At 37.4% G+C, this 22321-nt stretch overlaps 1 protein-coding gene across 1 annotated transcript in view; it reads right to left on the minus strand.

Moving 5' to 3' along the window:
• Positions 1 to 4777: 4777 nt before the first annotated feature.
• LOC122751459 (phospholipid-transporting ATPase ABCA3-like) overlaps positions 4778 to 22321 on the minus strand; it is a 211829-nt gene continuing 194285 nt past the window's right edge. Inside the window, 5 exon segments of the mRNA XM_043998522.1 lie at positions 4778 to 4897; positions 5514 to 5587; positions 16363 to 16553; positions 16972 to 17142; positions 18449 to 18636. Coding sequence (XP_043854457.1) covers positions 4778 to 4897; positions 5514 to 5587; positions 16363 to 16553; positions 16972 to 17142; positions 18449 to 18636 — 744 coding nt within the window.

A 22321-nucleotide genomic window follows, 5' to 3' on the forward strand; every position in this document is an offset into this window, starting at 1 on the left:
ATTCCTTGGAGTTTTCCTTTTGGAGTCTCTTTCAGGAGGTGATCAGTGAATTCTTTCAATGATGATTTTATCCTCTGATTCTATAATATCAGGGCAGTTCTACTTGATAATTTGTTGTCTATGGCAGTTAGGTGGTGCAGTGGATAGAGCACTGGCCCTGGAGCCAGGAGTACCTGAGTTCAAATCTGGCCTCAGACACTTAACACTTACTAGCTGTGTGACCCTGGGCAAGTCACTTAACCCCAACTGCATCACCAAAAAAAAAAAAAAAAAAGATCATTTGGTGTCTAGACTCTTTCTGATCATGGCTTTCAGGCAGTCCAATGATTCTCAAATTGTCTCTCCTGGATCTGTTTTCCAAGTCAGTTGTCTTTCCAATGAGGTATTTCACATTTTCTTCTATTTTTTCACTCTTTTGATTCTGTTTGACTGATTCATGGTGTCTCATAGAGTCATTAATTTCCAACTATCCAATTTGAATTTTGTTTGTTTTGGTTTTTTGTTTGTTTTGTGGGGCAATGAGGGTTAAGTGACTTGCTCAAAGTCACACAGCTAGTAAGTGTCAAGTGTCTGAGGTCGGATTTGAATTTGTACCCTCCTGAATCCAAGGCTGGTGCTTTATCCACTGTGCCACCTAGCTGCCCTCACCCCCATTCAAATTTTTAAGGCATTGTTTTTTTTCAGTGAGATTATGCACCTCCTTTTCCATTTGGTCATATGAATTTTTTAAGGACTTGTTTTCTTCAATCTTTTTGCTTCCTTTTCTGAGCTGCTTTCTCTTTTTTCATAATTTTCTTGGGTTGTTTTCATTTCTTTCCACATTTTTCTTCTACCTCTCTCAATTGATTTTTTTTTTCGTGAGGCAATTGGGGTTAAGTGACTTGCCCAGGGTCACACAGCCAGTAAGTGTTAAGTGTCTGAGGCCACCCAGCTGCCCCTCAATTGATTGCTAAAATAATTTTTGAGCTCTTCCAAGAAGGCTTTTTGGTCTTGAGACCAATTCATCTTCCCTCTTGAGGCTTCACATGTAGGCAATTTGAGAGTATTATCCTCATCTGAGTTTGTGTTTAGCTCTTCCCTGTCAACACAGGAGCTCTCAATGGTAAGAGCTCTTTTTTTCTTTCTTACTCATATTGCTGCTTATTTTTTTTTTAAGTTGAGGTCTGTTCCTGGGGTCCCAGGGTCACTGTTTCAAGGTTCTTGTGCTAGGGGATAGGGGCTGTGTCCCTGGCTTTCTACTCTGAAGCCTTTATGGCTTGTGGATTGCTCACTGCCCTGGGCTTGCTCCCTGTGCTTGCTCTGGCACACTGGGATGGCCAGGCTTAGTCATGCCTGTCCTGTGAGTGGCCCTCTATTTGGCAGCCTGCCCTCTCAGCTGGTGCTGGTGAATCTCACCACTGGCCTGCTGTACCACCAGCTTACTGAACCAGGATCAAGGGGCCTCAGTAGCTTGGCTGTGGTCTAGAGCTTCCTGCTGACTTGATCTGACTCCCTCCACACTGGGTGTGCTGTGCTTCCCTTTTGCCCATGTGAGACTGACATTTCCTGAAATCTTCTAAATTATCTCAGGTTGGAAGATTGTGTCTCGCTGTCTTTTTGTAGGTTATGTAGTTTCAGAATCTGTTTAGAGGCTTGATTTAATGTTCTTTTTGAGGGAAATGAAGGAGAGCTCAGGCAACTTTCTGGCTTCTCTCTGCCATCTTGGCTCCGCCTCTGGTGGGATTTTTCTTACTCAAATATGTATCTTTATATCTTTTATCTAACTCCATAAATGAAGAAGTTCAGTCAGGCTCTTGTATGTTTGTATGTAGCATATTGGTTCCCCTTCCTTCCTTACTCATTTCATGATATAATTTACTTTCTTTCTCCAATGACCCAAGGAGAGGTAGTTAAGGGGTAAAGGCTACATCAGCTTTTAGGAATCTCTTGGAGTGATACTGCAAAATAATTCAACCTGGGGGCAGCTAGGTGGCACAGTGGATAGAGCACCAGCACTGGATTCAGGAGTAGCTGAGTTCAAATCCAGCCTTAGACACTTAACACTTACTAGCTGAGTGACCCTGGGCAAGTCACTTAACCCCAATTGCCTCACTTAAAAAAATAATTCAACCTGAGAGGTGAGAAGGCAATATTCTAGGAATAGGGATATTGAGTAGTACACTTTGGTTGCAGCACTGAATACTGGTTGTAGAGTACTGAAATATAAGTTAGTGGGTTCAAAATACAAAATATTTTAGGGATCCATGATTTCTTCAAAGTAAAGGAATACTCTTTCCACTGATGCAGATCCCATTCTCTCCCCCTTAGAAAAATCTCCATGAATAGCTGTGACCAAAAGCATTAATCATCTACTACATAATCCTTTGGTGATGAAGTTTTCCAGTCTTAGATATTTGAACTCAAATGTCCAATATAGAGTCTGTTGCTAGGCCTGCAATCAGTTCTTTTCAGCTTAACAGGAGCTGCCAGCATTTGTACTTCAGTAACCTAGGGTTAGCCTCCATAACAAGAAGCACTGAGAGCAAATGCTAAATATAATCATCACATAAAAGGATAAATACATGGTGAGAAAAGAAGGATTGGCTGTCATCAACAGTGTCTTCTTCTGACTTATGAAAAATGCTATCCATTTCTCAAGAAAGAAATTATGGTGTCTGAATACAGATAGAAACATACGTTTTTTGTTTATTTTTCTTGGGTTTTTTGTCTGTTTTCTTTCACAATTTGACTAATATGGAAATGTTTTGCATGACTACACATATATAACTTATATTGAATTCCTTGTTTTCTTAAATGGGAGGGGGATGGAGGAAGAGAATTTGGAGCACAAAATTTTAAAAATGGACATTAAAATTGTTTTTACATGCAATTGGGGAAAAATAAAATTCTAAATTAAAAAGAAAACCAATAATGTCAGTGCAGCTAGGTGGATAAAGCAACGGCCCTGGATTCAGGAGGACCTGAGTTCAAATCCTGCCTCAGACACTTGACATTTTCTAGCTGTGTGACCCAGGGCAAATCACTTAACCCTCACTGCCCTGCAAAAAGAAAAAAAAATGTCCTCTTCTTTACCACCACACCTTCGTAAAGTTGTATGACTACCATCCTTTCTCTATTTTCTATCTTCTTTTACCCTATTCCTCCTCAAAAGTGTTTTGCTTCTGACTACCCCCTCCCCTGCTCTGTCCTCCCTTCTTTTACCCCTCTCTCTTATCTACTTCCCCTCCTACTTTTTGATATTTACTCTATTTTCTATCTTTTTCTCTGTTTTCTATCTTGACTACCATCCTTTCAATTGTGTCTTATTCTCTAGTTATATGTATATATGTCATGTTTTCCTGGACGACTAGATAAGCACAGTTGATAAAACACTGGGCCAGAAGTCAGGATGACCTAAAATCAAATATGGTCTTAGATACTTCCTAGTTGTGAGACCCTGGGCAAGTCACTTAACCCTGTTTGCCCCAGTTTCCTCACCTGTCAAATGAGCTAGAAAAGGAAATGGCAAACCACTCCAGTATCTTTGCCAAGCAAACCCCAAATGGGGTCAAGCAGAGGCAGACACAGCTGAAAAACAACTGAACAACAACATGTTTTCCTACTAGAATTCAATGTCCTCCTTAAGGACAGTTACTATGTCTTATGTGAACTTTATATTTCACCAAGCACCTAGTAGAGCTCTTTGGACATTAGGAAGCTTTTTTTGTAGCTATCACAATTGCTTGTGCCATATCCAAGGTGTGAAAGCTGCTTTAATGGATGGATAAAGTGATGATAGAGAGCTATGTAAGTCATGAAAGATCAAGGCTACCAAAACTTTACCCTATTTTACCTAGCTTCAAAGTGGGAACCTAGAAGAGGACACTTGCTGGAGAAAAGGGATGATGACAATGTGTTGACACTGTTTTACAACTGCTTTTGAAATGCTTTCACTAATTGTTTTCTATTGTTTACCTAGATTTTTAGTTAGCACAATGGATAGCTACATCTAAGTTTAGCCTCAGTGGTTCTCAGTGTCTTTTTGGAATGGGGGCAGTAGTGACGTAAAGTACATTTATGAGGGAATGTGGCCTAAAATATGAATCCAGGTCTATGAGGATCTGTTGCTTTTTTTTTTTTTTAAGCAAATTGGAAACACGTTAATTAAATTGAACATTTTCCTTTCAAGCTTGCCCTTAAAATGTTCATTTGACACTGTAATGTTTCTGAAAGTTCAGAACTCCTCTAAACTTCCTTATCCTATACAATTATTTCCCTGAATTCACCTAACTTTTTTTTTTCCTGTATGGGGTTAGGGAGTGGGTGGCATGAGACAGGACAGGACACATTGTGATTTGTCCTCAGACCTAGGAATGCCTCTAATAACTTCTTTCAATAACTTTTACCAGCTAACTTACCAGATGGAGCTAAGTTTATCACATCCAGAGTTCAGGCATATAGGACTGGGGTCACTGTGCCTGACCCTGCTAAATGCTGTTTTTCTTCATCTCCTAGGCTGTTTCTGAGGTAGAAAATGTAAATATTTCACTGAAAAGTATCAGGTTCTGAGCACTTCTCATTTCCTTTTTTTATGCTTTGGTCATATCTGTATGTGGCCACTTGTACCTTCAGCTACTCACCTTAATCTTCAAAACAGAAAATAAATTCTTTATTACATTCATACAACAAAATAGAGATGTTGAATTGTCTTCCATCTTTGCACCAGGTATAAGCAACAGCTGTAGATATGGTGAGGGCCAGTTGTACAACTTTTTGTTACTATTTTCTTTTTACTCTTTCATTCTGTTTTCTCTCCTAGATTACAAAAGCTCATGAAGACTTGCTCCAATGTAGTCTGACTGACGGAATAGTCCTCCAAATTGTATTCCTCTTTGATATTCTCCATCACACCAAAAACCTTTGGAATAGCAGACAGAATCATTTTAAGGTCCTGGAGGAGCAAGGTGTAGGAGACCCAAGACCATAGTTCTTAAGAGTGTATTAGGAGTAAATAGTACATATGTGGTTATTTTAGTAGGAAAGTAGGTAAAGCAGAGAAGTAAGGTACAGAATTGGAGAAAGTATTTCTTTCTCCATTCCCCACTTATGTTCTTGGAGTGAAACAACAAACTTTGAAGGGACAGGCCTCCAGAGAGGTATTAAACTTTAGGATTCTTTGGCAAGGAAGGCAGAATGCAAAATGCCCCAAAGGTTCGGCACAGAATTCACATATATTTTAAGGGACTCAAGTCAGACCTAGAGAATATTTTTTTGTGGGGGAGGCCTATAATTTGGTGTAGGAAACTCCCTCTACCAATACAACTATTCTGCAATTTATAGTCCTTGAGTGTTGCCTGGGAAAAATTAAGGTCAAGAAATCCTAGAAGATAAAGCAAGCCATGTTGGATGTCAGAGAAGAAACTTATATAGAATAGAATGATTTCTTCTCAGAAACGTGTCCCAAAGTTCTACATTACCCACTCACTGTGAGGCTGTTTTTCTCTCTTGTGGTATTCAGATTGTCTTGTACTCACCTTTGCCCAGCTGAGATTCTCACTTGAAATGTGGTAGTGGATCATTCCTTGATGCTCTTGTATAATTGTGCTGTCTGAGAAAAAGCAAGAGGCTCCTTGTAAGGGAAAAGGTTGGGAGAAAGCATTTCTAGGCAGATTAATTTTTTTCAATCCAAAGTAATTATGGATATTAACCCAACTATTCACATTAAAGGAGAATATATATACACTGAGAATTTAAAACCTCTTTTTCCTGTGAAACTCGTTATATGTTTGCTTATTGTACTAGTAGTAGTAGATTAATTCTAGTTATATTTGACTGATGATGACATGCTCTCTATGACATAAGAAGGCTGGCTTCTCAATTTTAGGTACAATTTTCAGGAAATGTGATAAGGAAGTATAAATCAATTCTTAATGTCTTAACCCCTAGAACAATACCTAAACCTTTTGAAAACCTATACATATCATAAAAATTTATACCAGGACAAAGTTCCAAGGGGATAGGCATTAGCTATTCTTTACTAGCTGGTTATGCCTTTAGAAAGGCCAACAAAACTTTTGACTTGAACAATGTTTTCTAATGTTTTTTGGTAGTTTCTGTGACTCATTTTTATTATATGTATATGTGGGTTTGCTTCTTAGATTCTTGTTACTGAAAGTTTTTATCTCTCCTCAATCTGAGGAATGAAAATAAATATTTCTTTCTATAGATATATGTGTGCATATACACATTTATTTTTTCAATATTACTCTGTAAGGACTTTTGTTCCTAATTAAGTTCTTTGGGTATTAGAAGTTTGTTCCCTTGCCCTGTGGAAACTGAGTTATTATTTCAAACATGGAAGTCTAAGAGTGGTAGGGGAGAGAAATATAAAGTAGCACTTCTTTAAGAACTTTGATTTATTACTCATGAGAACAATCCAAGGTAATTATCTTAGCATTTACCAGATAATTGGTTTTTTTTTGCTTTTACTCTAAAATTTGTTGAGAAGGCCTTTCTCTCTCTCTCCCCAATAATAACTTCATCAATAATTATTCATAAGCCTCAGATGGCCCCATAGTACCTGGCATCAAAGATGATCCTCTATTTTCCTCCATTAGCCAGAGAACAGTTCATTCTAATACATCCATTACCCTCAACCAATTGCATTGTTCAAAGATCTCAATACACATATCTGGAAATTAAAGTGGCAAATAACACCTTGTTCTACCCAGTTACCATCTTGGAACTTATGAAAAGCATGAAGCATCTCCAAAACATGCAATATAGTGAACTTTTCCTATAAAAAGGGAGAAGCTGGGAAGCCATCTTTGGAGCTGCCATATCACTGCAATCTAAAGAACTACCCCTTCAACACTCCAATCTGGACAGATTTGGAAGGCTATAATATTCCATTCTCATATACATCTGAATGTAAAGAATAGACTTTAATTGTATCCTTGCCATATGTGGGTTTTAAGCATGCGTTTACTTACCTTTTCCTAGAATAGATAGTCAGGTGTGCACATAATTTCTCACTTGGAAATGCATTTGCTACCAAATGAAGGATGTGAATTTGGTGGGACCAGTGCTATGTAGGAACTAAACTAAATTGTTAACCTAAGTCCCCATCTTACTCCTGTCCTCAGAGAGAGTTGGTATGGGGATTATGTTGGATTCACTATGAATGAAATCAATATCCCTTTTTAAAGCCAATTGATATTAAGTGGTTAAATGAAACAGGAGTACTGACTACTGAGCCCTTACAATGAGGGTGGGGGTGGGAAATACAACCAATAGGTACTTGGCTGATGGCAGAGAAAGGAGAACCCCACAAACAATTTAACAATATTAAATTGCTCCTATTTTCTCATTCATGTTTACCTTCTTATGGCCCTTTCAGTCTTGTGTTTAAATGTCAAATTTCCTATTCAGCTCTATTTCCTCTATTTTGTTAATTATGCATTTTTTTCTTTTGAAGGATTATACTCAATTTTCTTGGGTGGGTTATTTTTGGTTGGAAAGATTTTTTACACACACACACACACACACACACACACACACACACACACACACACACACACACACACACACACCAAAGAACTTCATCAATAGGGCAGTTTGAAAGAGTCTACTTAAGGAGCATGGATGTGGGGGGTCAGAGTCAAGATGGTAGAAGAAAGGCTGTAACTTTTGGAGTTCCCCACGATTTGTCCACATACCTTCAAAAAAATGCCATAAGACAATTCCTGGACTAGCAGAACCACCCCCACCCCCCAAACAGAGTGAGATCATTTTCCAGCCAAAGACAGCTTTAAAAGGGCAGCAAGGGGCAGGGGGGCAGCTAGGTGGCACAGTGGATAGAACACCGGCCCTGGAGTCAGAAGTACCTGAATTCAAATCCAGCCTCAGACACTTAAGACTTACTGGCTGTGTGACCCTGGGCAAGTCACTTAACCCCAATTGCCTCATCAAGAAATAAACAATCCCCCAACCCCCAAAACCAAAAAGGGGCAGCAAGGAAGGTCTGCTATACTGGGGTGAGAGAGGAGCACAGCATGCAGTGCAGATCCAGCCCCAGGCAGGCCTTGCCTCTAGGGCCTCAGAACCATCAGCCACAGTGACTACTTCTGAAACTCAGCTCATTGACTGGTGAGGGGGTACAACGGTTGGCCAGTGGGAAAATAGTAGGGGCCTCTCCTTGAGTACCCATCTTCTGAACCAGTAACAGACTTCAGTGGCAGTGGCCCAGTGGAGGGGCATTGGCACATCAAGCTTGTGACCACAGAGAATCAGATTTCAATCAGATTTCTGTTTCTGGGTTAAAGAGCAAGCAGGCCTGTGGTTACTTCCAGGCCAGGCAGGCCGAGAACGAGCCTCTCCTTAATTGCACCACCTGGGACCCCCTGAAACCTGGGACAGTACATCCTGAAAACAGTGCTTTACTTTAAGAAGGAGTTAGAAGTCAAGAAATAGGCTGGCAAAATGAGAAGTCAGAAGAAGCAGCAGACCATCAGAAGTTTCTTTGGTGACAAAGTAGACCAAAATACACCCTGAGAAGAAGATAACAAAGTCAAAGAGTCTACATTCAAAGCTTCCAAGAAAAATATGAATTGGTCTCAGGCCATGGAAGTGCTAAAAATGACTTTGAAGATGAAGTAAGAGAGGTAGAGGGAAAAGTAACAGAGGTAGAGGAAAAAATGGAAAGAGAAATGAGAGTGATGCAGGAAGGTCATGAAAAAAGGTCAACAGCTTGAAAAGTCAAATTGGCCAAATGGAAAAGGAGGTAGAGAAACTCTCTGAAGAAAATCATTGTTTAAAAATTAGGATAGAGCAAATAGAAACTAATGACTTCATGAGAAATCAAGACACAGTAAAGCAAATCCAAATGAATAAAAAAATAGAGGGCAATATGAAATATCTCCTTGGAAAAACAGCTGACCTGGAAACTTGATCCAGGAGAGATAATTTGAAAATCATTAGACTACCTGAAAATCATGACAAAATGAGAGTTTAGACATCATCTTCCAAGAAATTGTCAGGGAAAATTGCCCTGGTATTCTAGAAGCAGAAGGTAAAATAGAAATTGAAAGAATCCACCCATCACCTCCTGAAAGAGATCCCAAAAGGAAAACTTCCAGGAATATTATAGCCAAATTCCAGAGCTCCCAAGTCAAAGAGAAAATATTGCAAGTAGTTAGAAAGAAACAATTCAAGTACTGTGGAGCTACAGTCAGGATAACACAAGATCCAGCAGCTTCTACATTAAAGGATATGAGGGCATGGAATACAATATTCTGGAGGGCAAAAGAACTGGGATTACAACCAAGAATCACATGCCCAGCAAAACTGAGTATAATCTTTCAGGGGAAAAACTGGGACTTCAATGAAAAAGAGGACTTTCAGGCATTCATGATGACAAGACCTGAACTGAATAGAAAATTTGATTTTCAAATACAAGACCCTAGAGATGCATAAAAAGGTAAACAGAAAAAAGAAATCATGAGGGATATTAAAAGATTAAACTGTTCACATTCCTACATGAGAAGATGATACTTCTAACTCATAAGAACTCTCTCAGTTTTAGGGCATCTGAAAGGAATATACTTAGACAGAAGGCACAGGTGTGAAATGAATATGAAGGGATAATATCTATTTTTTTGTTTTGTGGGACAATGAGGGTTAAGTGACTTGCCCAGGGTTACACAGCTAGTAAGTGTCAGGTGTCTGAGGCCAGACTTGAACTCAGGCTTTATCCACTGTGCCACCTAGCTGCCCCCAGGGATGATATCTATAAAGTGTTTGTTTTTTGTTTATCCTTTTCTGTGTGTAGGGGAGGGGCAGGCAGGGTGGGATGGCTTATGTCTAGGGCCAGATTTAGGCTCAGGGCCTCCTGAGTCCAGGGATGGTGCTTTGTCAACTGTTAGCTAGCTGCCCCATGATGACATCTTTAAAATAAAGTTAAGGGGTAATAGGAATGCACTGGAAGAAAGGGAAAGGTAGTGGTGGAATGGGGTAAAGTAGCTCACATAAAAGAAACAAGAAAAAGCTTATGGAGGGGAGGGGAAGATGGGGAAAGAATGGGGAGTGAGTGAGCCTTACTCTCATCAGAATTGGCTCAAAGAGGGAATACCATACACACTCAAGTGGGTATAATAATATATCTTGCCCTGAGGGAAAGTGGGAGGGGAAGGGGATAAAGGGGGAGAGGTGAAGGAAGGGAGGGCATATTGGGAGAGGGGTTAGTACAAAGCAAAACTTTTGAGGAGGGATAGGGTGAAAGAAGATAGAAAATAGAGTAAATATTAAGGGGAGGGAATAGGATGGAAGGTAATACAGTTAGCAATAGTAAGTGCGAAAGAATGATAAGCCAGATGCTATTAGAAGGACTTATGAAAAATGCAGTTCATCTACAGAGAAACAACTGATGGTATCTGAATAAAGATTGAAGTATATCTTTTTTGTTAGTTCCCCTTTCTAAAGTTATTTTGTCTGTTTTCTTTCATAGCCTGATTAATGTGGAGATGTTTTGCTTGACTGCACATGTATAACATATTGAATTGCTTTATTTTTTAGGGAGGGATGGGAAGAAAATTTGGAACACATTGTTTAAAAATTTTTTTTACATGTAACTAGGGGAAAATGCTAAACAAATAATTTTTTTTTAAAAAAGAGCATGGATGTGAATCTATTATGTTGGGATAATCTCAAAAGATAAATGTTAGGCTGAAAAAGAGGGAAGCATTTGGAGAAAAGGAAAGGAAGGCAAATAATGATGCAAAATATCTCACATAAAAGAGGTAAGGAAGAGTTTTTATAATGATGGAGAAAATAGTAGGGCAGGAGAGAGAGCAACTCTTGAACTTCATTATTATCTGTACTGTTTCAAAAAAGAAAAATCCCGTATATTTATCTCTACACAAACATATACATGCATATATATATATATATATATACAGTGTGTGTATATATGTATGTGTATATATATATATATATATATATATACTCACACACAAAAACACATGTATACACACACTAATTTGAATATAGCAATCTATTTTACTCAACAGTGAAGTAGGAAGAGAAGAGGCTAAGAGAAAGGGAGGGGGATAAGAAAGAGGACATATCAAGAGAGGCAGTGATCAGAAGCCAAAAAGAACATATAGGATAAAATGAGAGAGAGAGAGAGAGAGGGAGAGAGAGAGGAGGGAGTAAACATGATGGAGGTAAATACACACTTAGCAATCATAACTGTGAATGGGATGAACACCCATAAAATGGAAGTGGGCAGCAGAATGGAGTAAAATCCAGGATCCAACAATATGCTGCTTACAAGAAACACACTAGAGCCAGAAAGACACACAGAATTAAAATAAGGGGCTAAAACAGAATCAATTATGCTTCAGCTGAAGTAAAAAAGGTAGAAATAGCAATCATGATCTCAGACAAACCAAAAGCAAAAATAGACCTAATTAAAATAATCAATGAAACTGTATTTTGCTGAAAGGTACCATGGACAGTGAAGTAATATCAATACTAAATATATATGCAACAAATGGCACAGCATATAAATTCTTTTTTTTTTGGTGAGGCAATTGGGGTTAAGTGACTTGCCCAAGGTCACACAGCTAGTAAGTGTTAAGTGTCTGAGGCCGGATTTGAACTCAGGTACTCCTGAATCCAGGGCTGATGCTCTATTCACTGCGCCATCTAGCTGCCCCAGCATATAAATTAAAGTTAAATGAATTATAGGAGGAAAAAGACAGTAACACAATACTAGTGGGGAACCTCAATTTACCTTTCTTAGAAGTAGATCAATCTAACTATAAAATAAATAAAAAAAGAAGTTAGGGAGATGAATAGGATTTTAGAAAAGTTTGACATGAGAGACTTATGGAGAAAATTGAATAGGAATAGAAAAATATATAACTTTTTCCCAGATGTAGATGGCACTTTCACTAAAATTGATCAGGTATTAGGGCACATAAACTTTACAAACAAAGGCAGAAAAACAGAAATATTAAATGCATCCTTTTCAGATCATAACACAATAAAATTACATTCAGTAAAGGGTCTTAGAAGCAAAGATTAAAAATTAAATGGAAACTAATCTAATCCTAAATAATGATGGGTCAAAGAACAAATCACAGAAATAATAATGTAATTTCATTAAATATTATGACAACAAAGAGACAATATACCAAAGTTTGTGGGATGTACCCAAAGAAGTACTTAAGGGAATTAAAAAAAATTTCTAAATGCTTAAATCAATAAAAAAAAAGAGAAAGAGGAGATCAACCCTTTGGACATATAATTTTTAAAAAACTAGATGGCAGCTAAGTGGAGCAGTGGATAAAGCACCAGCCCTGGATTCAAGAGGACCTTAGTTCAAATCTGACCTCAGACACTTTACACTTACTAGTTGTGTGACCTTGGGAAAGTCATTTAACCCTCATTCCCCAGCCTCTCCCCCCCAAAAAAAAACCTAGAAAAAGAATAAATGAAAAATCCCCATTTAAACAACAAAATAGAAATCTTGAAAATCAAAGGAGAGATTAATTAACTTGAAAGTAAAAAGTAAAAAAACCGAACTAACAAAACTAGGAGCTGGTTTTATTAAAAAAAAAAACCAATAAAATAGATAAAGCTTTGTTTAATTTGATTTTAAAGAGAAGAAAACCAAATTATCAGTATCAAAAATGAAAAGCATGAAGGCACTACCAACGAAGAAGATATTAAAGCAATTATTAGGAGCTATCATGTCCAATTATGTGCCAATAAAACTGACCAATCTAAGTTAACTGGATAATTACAAAAATATAATTGATCATATTTACAGAAGAGGAAATATAATATTTAAATAATCCTATCTTAGAAAAAAAATTGAACAATTCATAAACAAGTTTTTTGTTTTTTTTTAGTGAGGCAATTGGGGTTAAGTGACTTGCCCAGGGTCACACAGCTAGTAAGTGTTAAGTGTCTGAGGCCAGATTTGAACTCAGGTACTCCTGAATCCAGGGCCGGTGCTATATCCACTGTGCTACTTAGCTGCCCCTATAAATGAGCTCTTTAAGAAAAAAACTCCCAGGTCCAGATGAATTTACAAGTGAATTCTACCAAATGTTTAAAAAATAATTAATTCTACTATAATACAAACTGTTTGGAAAATGGGTAAAGAAGGAGTCTTACCAATTTCCTTTTATGACACAAATACAGTTTTGATACCTAAAGCACAGAGTGCAAAAACAGAGAACAAAAACTAGACATCAATTTCCCTAATGAATATTGGTGCAAAAAATTTAAATAAAAATACTAGCAAGGAGATTATAACACTATACCACAAAGATCATACACTATGATTAGGTGGGATTTATACAAGGAATACAGGCCTGGTTCAACATTAGGAAAACTATAAGCAAAACAAACCATATCAATAACAAAGACAGAAATCATATGATTATATCAAAATATGCAGAATGACAAAATACAACACCCATTCCTATTAAAAACATGAGAAAACATAAGAATATATGGGGCTTTTCTTAAAATGATAGTTGTTGTTGAGTCATTTCAGTCATGTCCAACTCTTCATGACCCCATTTGGGCTTTTCTTGGCAAAGATCCTGGGCTAGTTTGCCATTTCCTTCTCTAGCTCATTTTACAGATGAGAAAACTGAGGCAAACAGGGTTAAGTGACTTGCTTAGGGTTGCCCAGCTAGGAAGTATTTCAGCCCAGATTTGAACTCTTGAAGATATGTCTTCCTGACTTCAGGTCTAGCATTCTATTCACTGAGCCACTTAGCTGCACCCCCAAAATGATAATTAATATCTATTTAAAAACAAGAAGAAGCATTATTTGTAATGGGAATAAACTAGCAGCTCTCCCAATAAGATCAGTGGTGGAGCAATAATGTTTGTTATCACCATTATTATTAAATATTGTACTAGAAGTGCTTGCATTTTATATACTAGTTGGACCTTAGGGTCATTTGGAATGTGGAACTATCACTGCACATTCTACTTGGACATTTATAAATATATTATATCAGATTGGGTCTCTCTACTATAGTTTTATTTCAATTATTAATTAGTGGCATGTAGGTCATGCTAGAAAAATGTACACTTTGGCAGTTTTGATCATGTTGATAAAGCATTGAATATAGGCCTTCTACTATGTGAGGGCTGATCTAGCTACGTTTGGAAATGGAATATACATGTAAAGTGCTTAGAAAACCTTAAAGCATTATAAAAATGTTAATTATTACTTTCTGAAAAAGTTGTTCTTGAAAAGTCTTGACCACTAGATGATGAATCTTAATGTCCACAAAAACGTCTTAAAATCATCTATTAAGGCAAACAAGGGCTGCCATTTGCAGTACTGCATAAAGTCCTGGTGCAGCAGCATCTCTGCCACTGAACTCATGGATCCTTTAAATAATGAAGTAACATCATTGCTTGCTCACTCCCACTCTTTCAATTTTACATTTTTTAAATTGCACAACTATGGGCAAATCACCTTCTGTCAACTTCAATTTCTCTACCTGAAAATGAGGATAACACCTACTTCACAGGGTTCTTTAGAGGATCATATCAGATATTATACTTCACAAACTTTAAAGAACTATATAAATGCTAGCAATTAGGTGGCCCAGCAGATAGAGCACTAAGCCTGAAGTCAGGAAGACTAAGTTCAAATCCAGTCTCAGATATTTAGTAGCTGACTGACTCTGTATGAGTAATTTCATCAGTATCTTCATCAGTTTCCTGAAGTGCAAAATGTGGATAATAATGGCACCTATCTCACAGGATTATTGCGAAGATTAAATGAGATAATATATACAAAGATTTCTGCAAACTTTAAAATGCTATATAAATACTAGCTATTATGGCTATTATAAATAATTTTGTATTAAGATATTTATAGTTTCTTTTCTCTAAAAGATTGCTTTTATCCCTATCCATGACAATAATAGACTATCTAATATCACGTTCACATGATTTTTAATATAGCATTAAATTTTTTCCTAATTACATGTAAAGACAATTTTTAACATTCATTTAAAAATTTTTGAGTCCCAAATTTTCTCCTGCTCTCCCTCACCTACCATCTTCCTAAGAAAGTAAGCAATTTGGTATAGGTTATATATGTGTAATCATCATATAATTAAAAAAAAATAAAGAATTAGGGGCAGCTAGGTGGTGTAGTGGATAGAGCACAGGCCCTGGATTCAGGAGGATCTGAGTTCAAATCTGGCCTCAGACACTTTATACACTTACTACCTGTATGACCCTGGGCAAGTCACTTAACCCCAATTGCCTCACCAAAAAAAAAAAAAAAAAGAATCAGCAGTCTGATTTGCTTTAGTATTCAAAATAAGAGGTAAAAATTGTCAAGGAATTATTCTTCATCTGACCTGAATAATGAATATCCCATTGTACCCCATGAAAGGGGCATTGTCACTGATGTTCTGGATCTGAGGTCTGAAGACTTTTGTTCAAATGCTATCTTTGCTTGCTGGGACCTCCCCCTACCCTTCCCCAAGTTACTTACCTTCACCAGGGCACAGTTTCCTCATCTATTAAATTAGGAGCTTGGACTAGATTGCTAGGGCTCTTTTCAGCTCTAAATTTATTATCCTATGAGTTTAGGGCATTTAAAAATAGCTAAGACAGGGTATGTGGCTAGGTTGCTAATTAGTAGTCTTCAATTTAGGGGTTGAAACTGGTTGCTTTTTTCTTTGGCTCTCTAACATACAGACAGAGCTTAAAGAAGACAGTTATTTCAGCAAAAAAAAAAAAGTGGGACTTGGAGGAAACTGGAAATATTACCAGCAATTTCACTTCCATGATCACAATTGGGGCTGCAGAGAGGTTTTGAAAAGCCTGGCAAAATGAGCACTATGGCAACTTCCGAGAGTGACATAGGAAGTCACAACTGTGGACAGAGCTGCTATCCTCCCTGCTTTGTGTTCCTAGGATGGGCACATGTAAGCTAGCTCTGTATGACTGGCATTCTATTACATGCACTGAAATATGTGATGGGAGAATATTGAGAGGTTAGGTATATGAATAGTCATCCACTTTATTTTGTGCTTCATACTTGTTGGTTCTTTACGTTCCTTGAATGCATTACTGAAGAAGCAGGTGGTTAGCATTTGTGTGGCAGACACTTGCTTAGCTCATAGTTAAGTGTTTTCAAGAATTCAACTCTAGTCAAATTCCCAAAGTTAAGGTAACACTACAATTGGTTAGAGATAGCTTACATGAACTGATGACAGACTGTGTACCCCATCTTCTTTTTCAGTAAAATTAGGGCTAAGGAATTCCTGGGAATAACATGCACTTCAAGGGACCCCACAGAGAAAGTTTGTGTGCAAGCTGTAGTACCTGGGAAGGCCACCATGACGTATTCCTTGAAACGTTCCAGCTCTGTCTCCTTACTATTCCTCTTGATCTTGGCCACTAGGGTATATCCCTTGCTAAACTTGTTCTTGAGATACTGAGGACTGCCTAGGCACTGTAGCTTCCCATTTGCCATGATGGATAGTCTAGTGCACAGCATCTCACATTCCTCCATGCTGGGGAGACAAAAAAGATCAAGGCTAGATTCCTATTCAATGGGAAGTCTGGGGCTCAGACATAGACAGGGGTTATGTTTGATCTCTGGAGAGGCCAGGCTTGGTATTGCAAGGTACCCAGGACCAGGAGCATGACTAGGGAACAGATGTTCTCAGTATCAGTGTGTTTAGCACTGAAAGGAAGGGGCAGATGAATAAATTTGCCATGGAAACTTCTCTTCAGATTCCCTCTGTTCCAAGTTCTAGAGACCACAGCCCAGTGACCCACATCTAAGTAACCTGATGTACTCCTTCTGTCAGAATGTTCTTTCTCCCGGTGATCTTAAGGACTCCAGGAATGACATCAATCCATGTTTTTGGCCTTAGTAAAGTACCCATCATCTCCACTATAGCACCTGAACAAGGGATTGGTCCACACCTATGGGAGCTCAGGACAATGGCTTTCCCAGATTCACGGGTCCGTGTTACCAAGTCCCAGAGTAGACGTCGGGCCACAGGATCCATGCCAGTGGATGGTTCATCCAGGAAGATGATTGATGGAAATCCAACTAGGGCAATAGCATTGCTCAGCTTCTGCTTAGTGCCACCACTCCATGAGGAATGAAGCAAAAAGGCGGGTGGAAGGGAAATAGAGAAAAGAGATTGTAAATGGCAGTAATTCACAGGGAATCCTTTCCAAAGTCCTAAGGGACACAGTAACAGGCATGATGTGATGTGAATCTAACAAAAACAGCAAACTGCAATCTATCCTTTTTGTTTGCCAATATTTTCATTTGAAATGTCAAGAACTGTACCCTACTTTGTACCTGACCCTGGAATGAATATCTTTGACACTGTATAGTTTGAGATGTATGTAGACATTGAGATTGTTAATAAACATTTTTAAACATTATGTGATAAACACTGTTCTAAGTACTGAGCATATGAGAAGTGATAGCTGCTGGGGCTCCCTTGGGTGTTTCCAAATGATGGAAATAATCCTCTAGGCCTGCCAAGCTCTTGGTCTTACACCAGCAACTGATATAGTATTATAATCATCAACATCCACATGAAAGTCAGAGAACAATCATGAAGTAGCAATGCAATTTTATTGCAGTTGCTTCTGGAAGAAAATAAAAACTCCATTTCTGATATTACTTCTCAGCAGTCCTGCTTCATCACTAGCTTTTAAAGGTTGGAGGTGCTAACTGATCAAAGTTATGATTGTCCTTTTTTCTGTGTCTGAGGACAAATTTGAATTCAGGTCTTCATGACTCTAGGGCTGGTGTTCTACCCACTGTGCCACCTAGCTGCCCCTTATTGTTCTTTTAAGAAACTTCTTAGCACATGGTCAAAACTGCCAATGGGCCTTAGATCAGTGTGGCCATTACTGGAGAAGGGGTAATGGAAGGAGGTCACTATAATGGATTATTTCTTATACTTGCTCATATATTTAATGACCTTGAGAAGGATAAAACCTGCCATTATTACAGAGAGGCAGCAAAAGAGGGGAGCAGCTGAAAACAAAGCTGAATTAGAAATTATAAATGACTGTGGAAAAAAAAAGCTGCCCTGCTGTACTTGAAAGCAACACAAGAAAAAAAAGATGTTTTTCTCAGGATATAAAAGCCCTCTAAAATGCTTATTTTAGAAGAATTCTCCCTTTTGAATTTCCTCCCATAAAGAGTTAGATAAGGTCCAGGATATTATTTCTTAACTAATCTTCATTGTCTTTAGATATCTCTCAATAGCTGCCAAGGTATCTATCACCATACTGTCCAAGGGAAGGCTACCTGCATGGATTATATGGCCAAAGTGTTTGTACCTCAAATTGCTTGATGAGGATCCTTCAGATGAGAACTGTTTTCATTCATACGGAAAATTTCATGGGAAAGAGTGCCTGGAAGAAGTCTCACCTATAGGTCTCTATAAGCTTGTCTGAATGTAGCTCCATTAGTAGTATCTTAAGAATCTGTTCCACAGTCTCTTGGATATGAGTCTCAGGGATTCCTCGGAGCCGAGCATACATGATTAATATCTCCCTCCCTGTCATATGGTGCAGAAGAGCATTAACTTGTGGACAGTAGCCAACTATCTTTCTCACCTGAAATAAAAGGATAGTCTCAGGTAGTAAATCCAAGTCAAAGGCTTGGGCTTAATGAGAAAATCACATTGTTCAGGTTAATATAAACACATATAAGGCTAACGCTGTAAAAATGTTCCCAATGGGATACAATTCAACTCATTAAGTGATTATTGAGCACCTTCTATGGGCAGAGAACTATTTTAGGAGATAACTGTTTAAAAAACAAAAAACAAACCCACCACAACTTCATTCCTTATTGTCAAGGAACTTGTAGTCTTCTAGGAGCAGGGAGAAAAAAATAAAATTCAAATAGTTTTATAGACTACGTGTCAGGTAATAGAGCTACAAGAGATAACTGTGGACAGGGAAAAAAGACACTTATTTCTCTGTTTTTTTTAAAAAATATTTTCAACTAAAAATACTCTCCATCCCTATAGTCCCTCCTCCACTTTTTGAAAGAACAAGAAATACAATACTGAATACTCATATGAAGTCATATGAAACATATTTCTACATTGACCATGTTGTGGGGCAGGGGGAAGCTAAAAAATAAAAGGGAAAAAGGGATGTTTCAATCTGTACTCTGAATTTACCAGTTGTCTCTCTGGAGGTGAGCAGCATTCTTCAACGTAAGACCCTATATTGATCAGAGTAGCTAAATCTTTCAGTTGATTATTTTTACAATACAATTTTTAGAACATAATATTTTTACAAAATACCTCTGTAGAAGGCCTTTACTCCCTCTTCTCCCACTCTCCTCCCACTTACAAATGCCTTCCCCTTCACGTGTTATTGTGCACATTGTTCTCCTGCTCCTGTTCACTTTACTTTGCAATCGGTTCTTGTCTTTCCAGATTTTTTTGAAACTGTCTCCCCTTCATCATTTCTTACAGCACAATAGTACTCCATCACAAACATATATCCACAGTTGTTTTAATTTTCATTTCTCTAATTATTAGTGATTTAGACCATTTTTTCATATGATTATTTATTGCTTTGATTTCTTCTTTTGAAAACTGCCTGCTCATACCCTTTGACCATTTATTAACTGATGAATAGTTCTTATTTTTATAAATTTGGATCAGTTCCCTATATATTCAAGAAATGAGACCTTTATCAGAGAAATCCAATGTACAATTTCCCTACAATTTTCTGCTTTTCTTCTAATTTTTGTTGATTTTGAGCTAAATCTTTTAAATTTAATGTAATCAATTATTTATTTTACCGCCTATGATCCTTTCTCTTGTTTAGTTATTAACCCTTCCCCTATCCATAGATTTTACAAGTATTTTTTTCTGTGCTCCCCTAACTTGCTTATGACATAACCCTTTACATGTAAATAATTTACCCATTTTGCACTTATCTTGGTACACAGTATAAGATGTTGGTCTATGCCTAGTTTTTGTCATACTGCTTTCCAGGATTTCCAGCAATTTTTATCAAATAGTGAGTTCTTGCTCCAATCAATTCAGTTGATCAAATACTAGGTTAATGTGGTCATTTATTTCTGTATATTGTGTAACTAATCTATTCCATTCATCAACCATTCTCTTTCTTAGCCAGTACCAGATTATTCTGATGGTTACTGTTTTGTAGTATAGTTTAAGATCTGGTGCTACTAAGCCTCCTTCATTTACATTTTCCATTGATTCCTGTTATATTTTTGAGCTTTTGTTCCTCTAGCTGTTTTACTACTTTTTCTAGCACTATAAAATAATTCCTTGGTAGTTTGATTTGAATAGCACTGAATAAGTAAACTGATTTAAATAGTACTATCATTTTTATTATATTGGCTTAGCCTACTCATAATCAATTAATATTTTCCCATTATTTATATTTGTCTTTACTTGTATGGAAAGTGTTTTGTTATTTTGTTTATATAATTCCTGGTAGGTAGTTCAGATAGTCCAGGTAATTCCTGGCAGGTAGGCTTCCAAGCATTTTATAATATCTGTAGTTATTTTAAATGGAACTTTACTTTGTGTCTCTTCCTTCAGGACTCTGTTGGTAACATAAAGAAATTCTGGTGATTTATGTCTTTTTAAAAAAATTCTGCAACTTTGCTAAAGTTTCTCATTGTTTCTACTTGTTGATTCTCTTGAATTCTCTAAGTATACCTTCACATAATCTGTAAAAAACCCAACAGTTTGGTTTCCTCACTGCTTTTTTTTTGTTTGGTTTTTAAAAATTATTTATTTATAACTTTTTTTTTTTGCAGGGCAATGAGGGTTAAGTGACTTGCCCAGGGTCACACAGCTAGTAAGTGTCAAGTGACCGAGGCCAGGGCTGGTGCTTTATCCACTGTGCCACACAGCTGCCCCTAAGGGGCTTGCATTCTAATGGTGGAAGTTTCTTAATTCTTTTTTACTTTTTGTCAAAAGAATGAATATGATCTGCATATCTGAGTGTGTTGATATTTCTTCTAGCAATGTTAATTCCAGCTTTTGGTTCATCCAGCCTGGGGTTTTCACATGATGTACTCTGCATAAAAGTCACATAAATAAGGAAACAATATACAGTCTTGTTGTACTCCCTTTCCAATCTTAAACTAAAATCAGTTGTTTCATGTTTGGTTCTTACTGTTGCTTCTTGGCCCACATACAGGTTCCTCAGGAGAGAAGTAAGATGAGCTGATACTCCCACCTCTTTGAGGACCTGCCACATTTTATTTACTCAATGAAACAGAAGTAGATTTTTTTCCCTGGAATTCCCTTGCTTTCTCCATAATCCAGTGAATGTTGGCAATTTGGTCTCTAGTTTGAAAATAAGCCTGCTCTTCAGGTAATTCTTGGTTCACATATAGCTGAAGTCTAGCTTGTAGAATCTTAAGCATAACCTCACTGGCATGTGAAATGAGCATACCTGTTTAGTAATTTGAATATTCTTTGGCATTGTCCTTCTTTAGGACTGGAATATAAACTGTTCTTTTTCCAGTCCAGTGGCCACTGTTGTATTTTCCAAATTTGCTGCCATATTGAGTGAACACTTTAACAGCATCATCTTTATGGTTTTAAATAACTCAACTAGAATCTTATTGCCTCAACTAGGCTTATTGTTAGCAATGCTTTCTGAGGCCCACTTGACTTCATTCTCTAGGATGTTTGGCTCTAGATCAGTAATCACACCATTGTAGTTTTTCATGCTGTTAAGATCTTTCTTCTGTAGTTCTGTGTATTCTTGCCACCTCTTCTTAATCTCTTCTCCTTCTGTTAAGTTCCTACCATTTTTGTCTTTTATCATACCCATTTTTGCATGGAACATTCCCTTGAGAGTTCTAATTTTCTTGAAGAGATCTCCTGTCTTTCCCATTCTCCTGTTTTCTTCTATTTCTTTTCATTATTTATTTTTAAAAAAACCATGCTTCTTATCTCTACTTACTATTCTCTGGAATTCTGCATTGTTGGGTATATCTTTCTCTTTTTTCTTTACTCAGTTATTTGTAGATCCTCATCAAACAGCCATTTCAATTTCTTGCTCTTCTTTTCCTTTGGATTTTTGTTGTTGTTGTTGTTACTGCATCTTTTACAATATGGTAAACCTCTGTCTGCAGTTTTACAATCTATCATATCTAATCCCTTAAAACTATTTATCACTTTTACTTCATACTTATAAGGGATGTTATTTAGTTCATACCTATACAGTCTGATAGTTTTTCCAACTTTCTTCACTTTAGGTCTGAATTTATTTTCCAGTGAGAAGTCAT

Source organism: Dromiciops gliroides, chromosome 1, assembly GCF_019393635.1.
Source record: "Dromiciops gliroides isolate mDroGli1 chromosome 1, mDroGli1.pri, whole genome shotgun sequence".
NCBI lineage: Eukaryota > Metazoa > Chordata > Mammalia > Microbiotheria > Microbiotheriidae > Dromiciops > Dromiciops gliroides.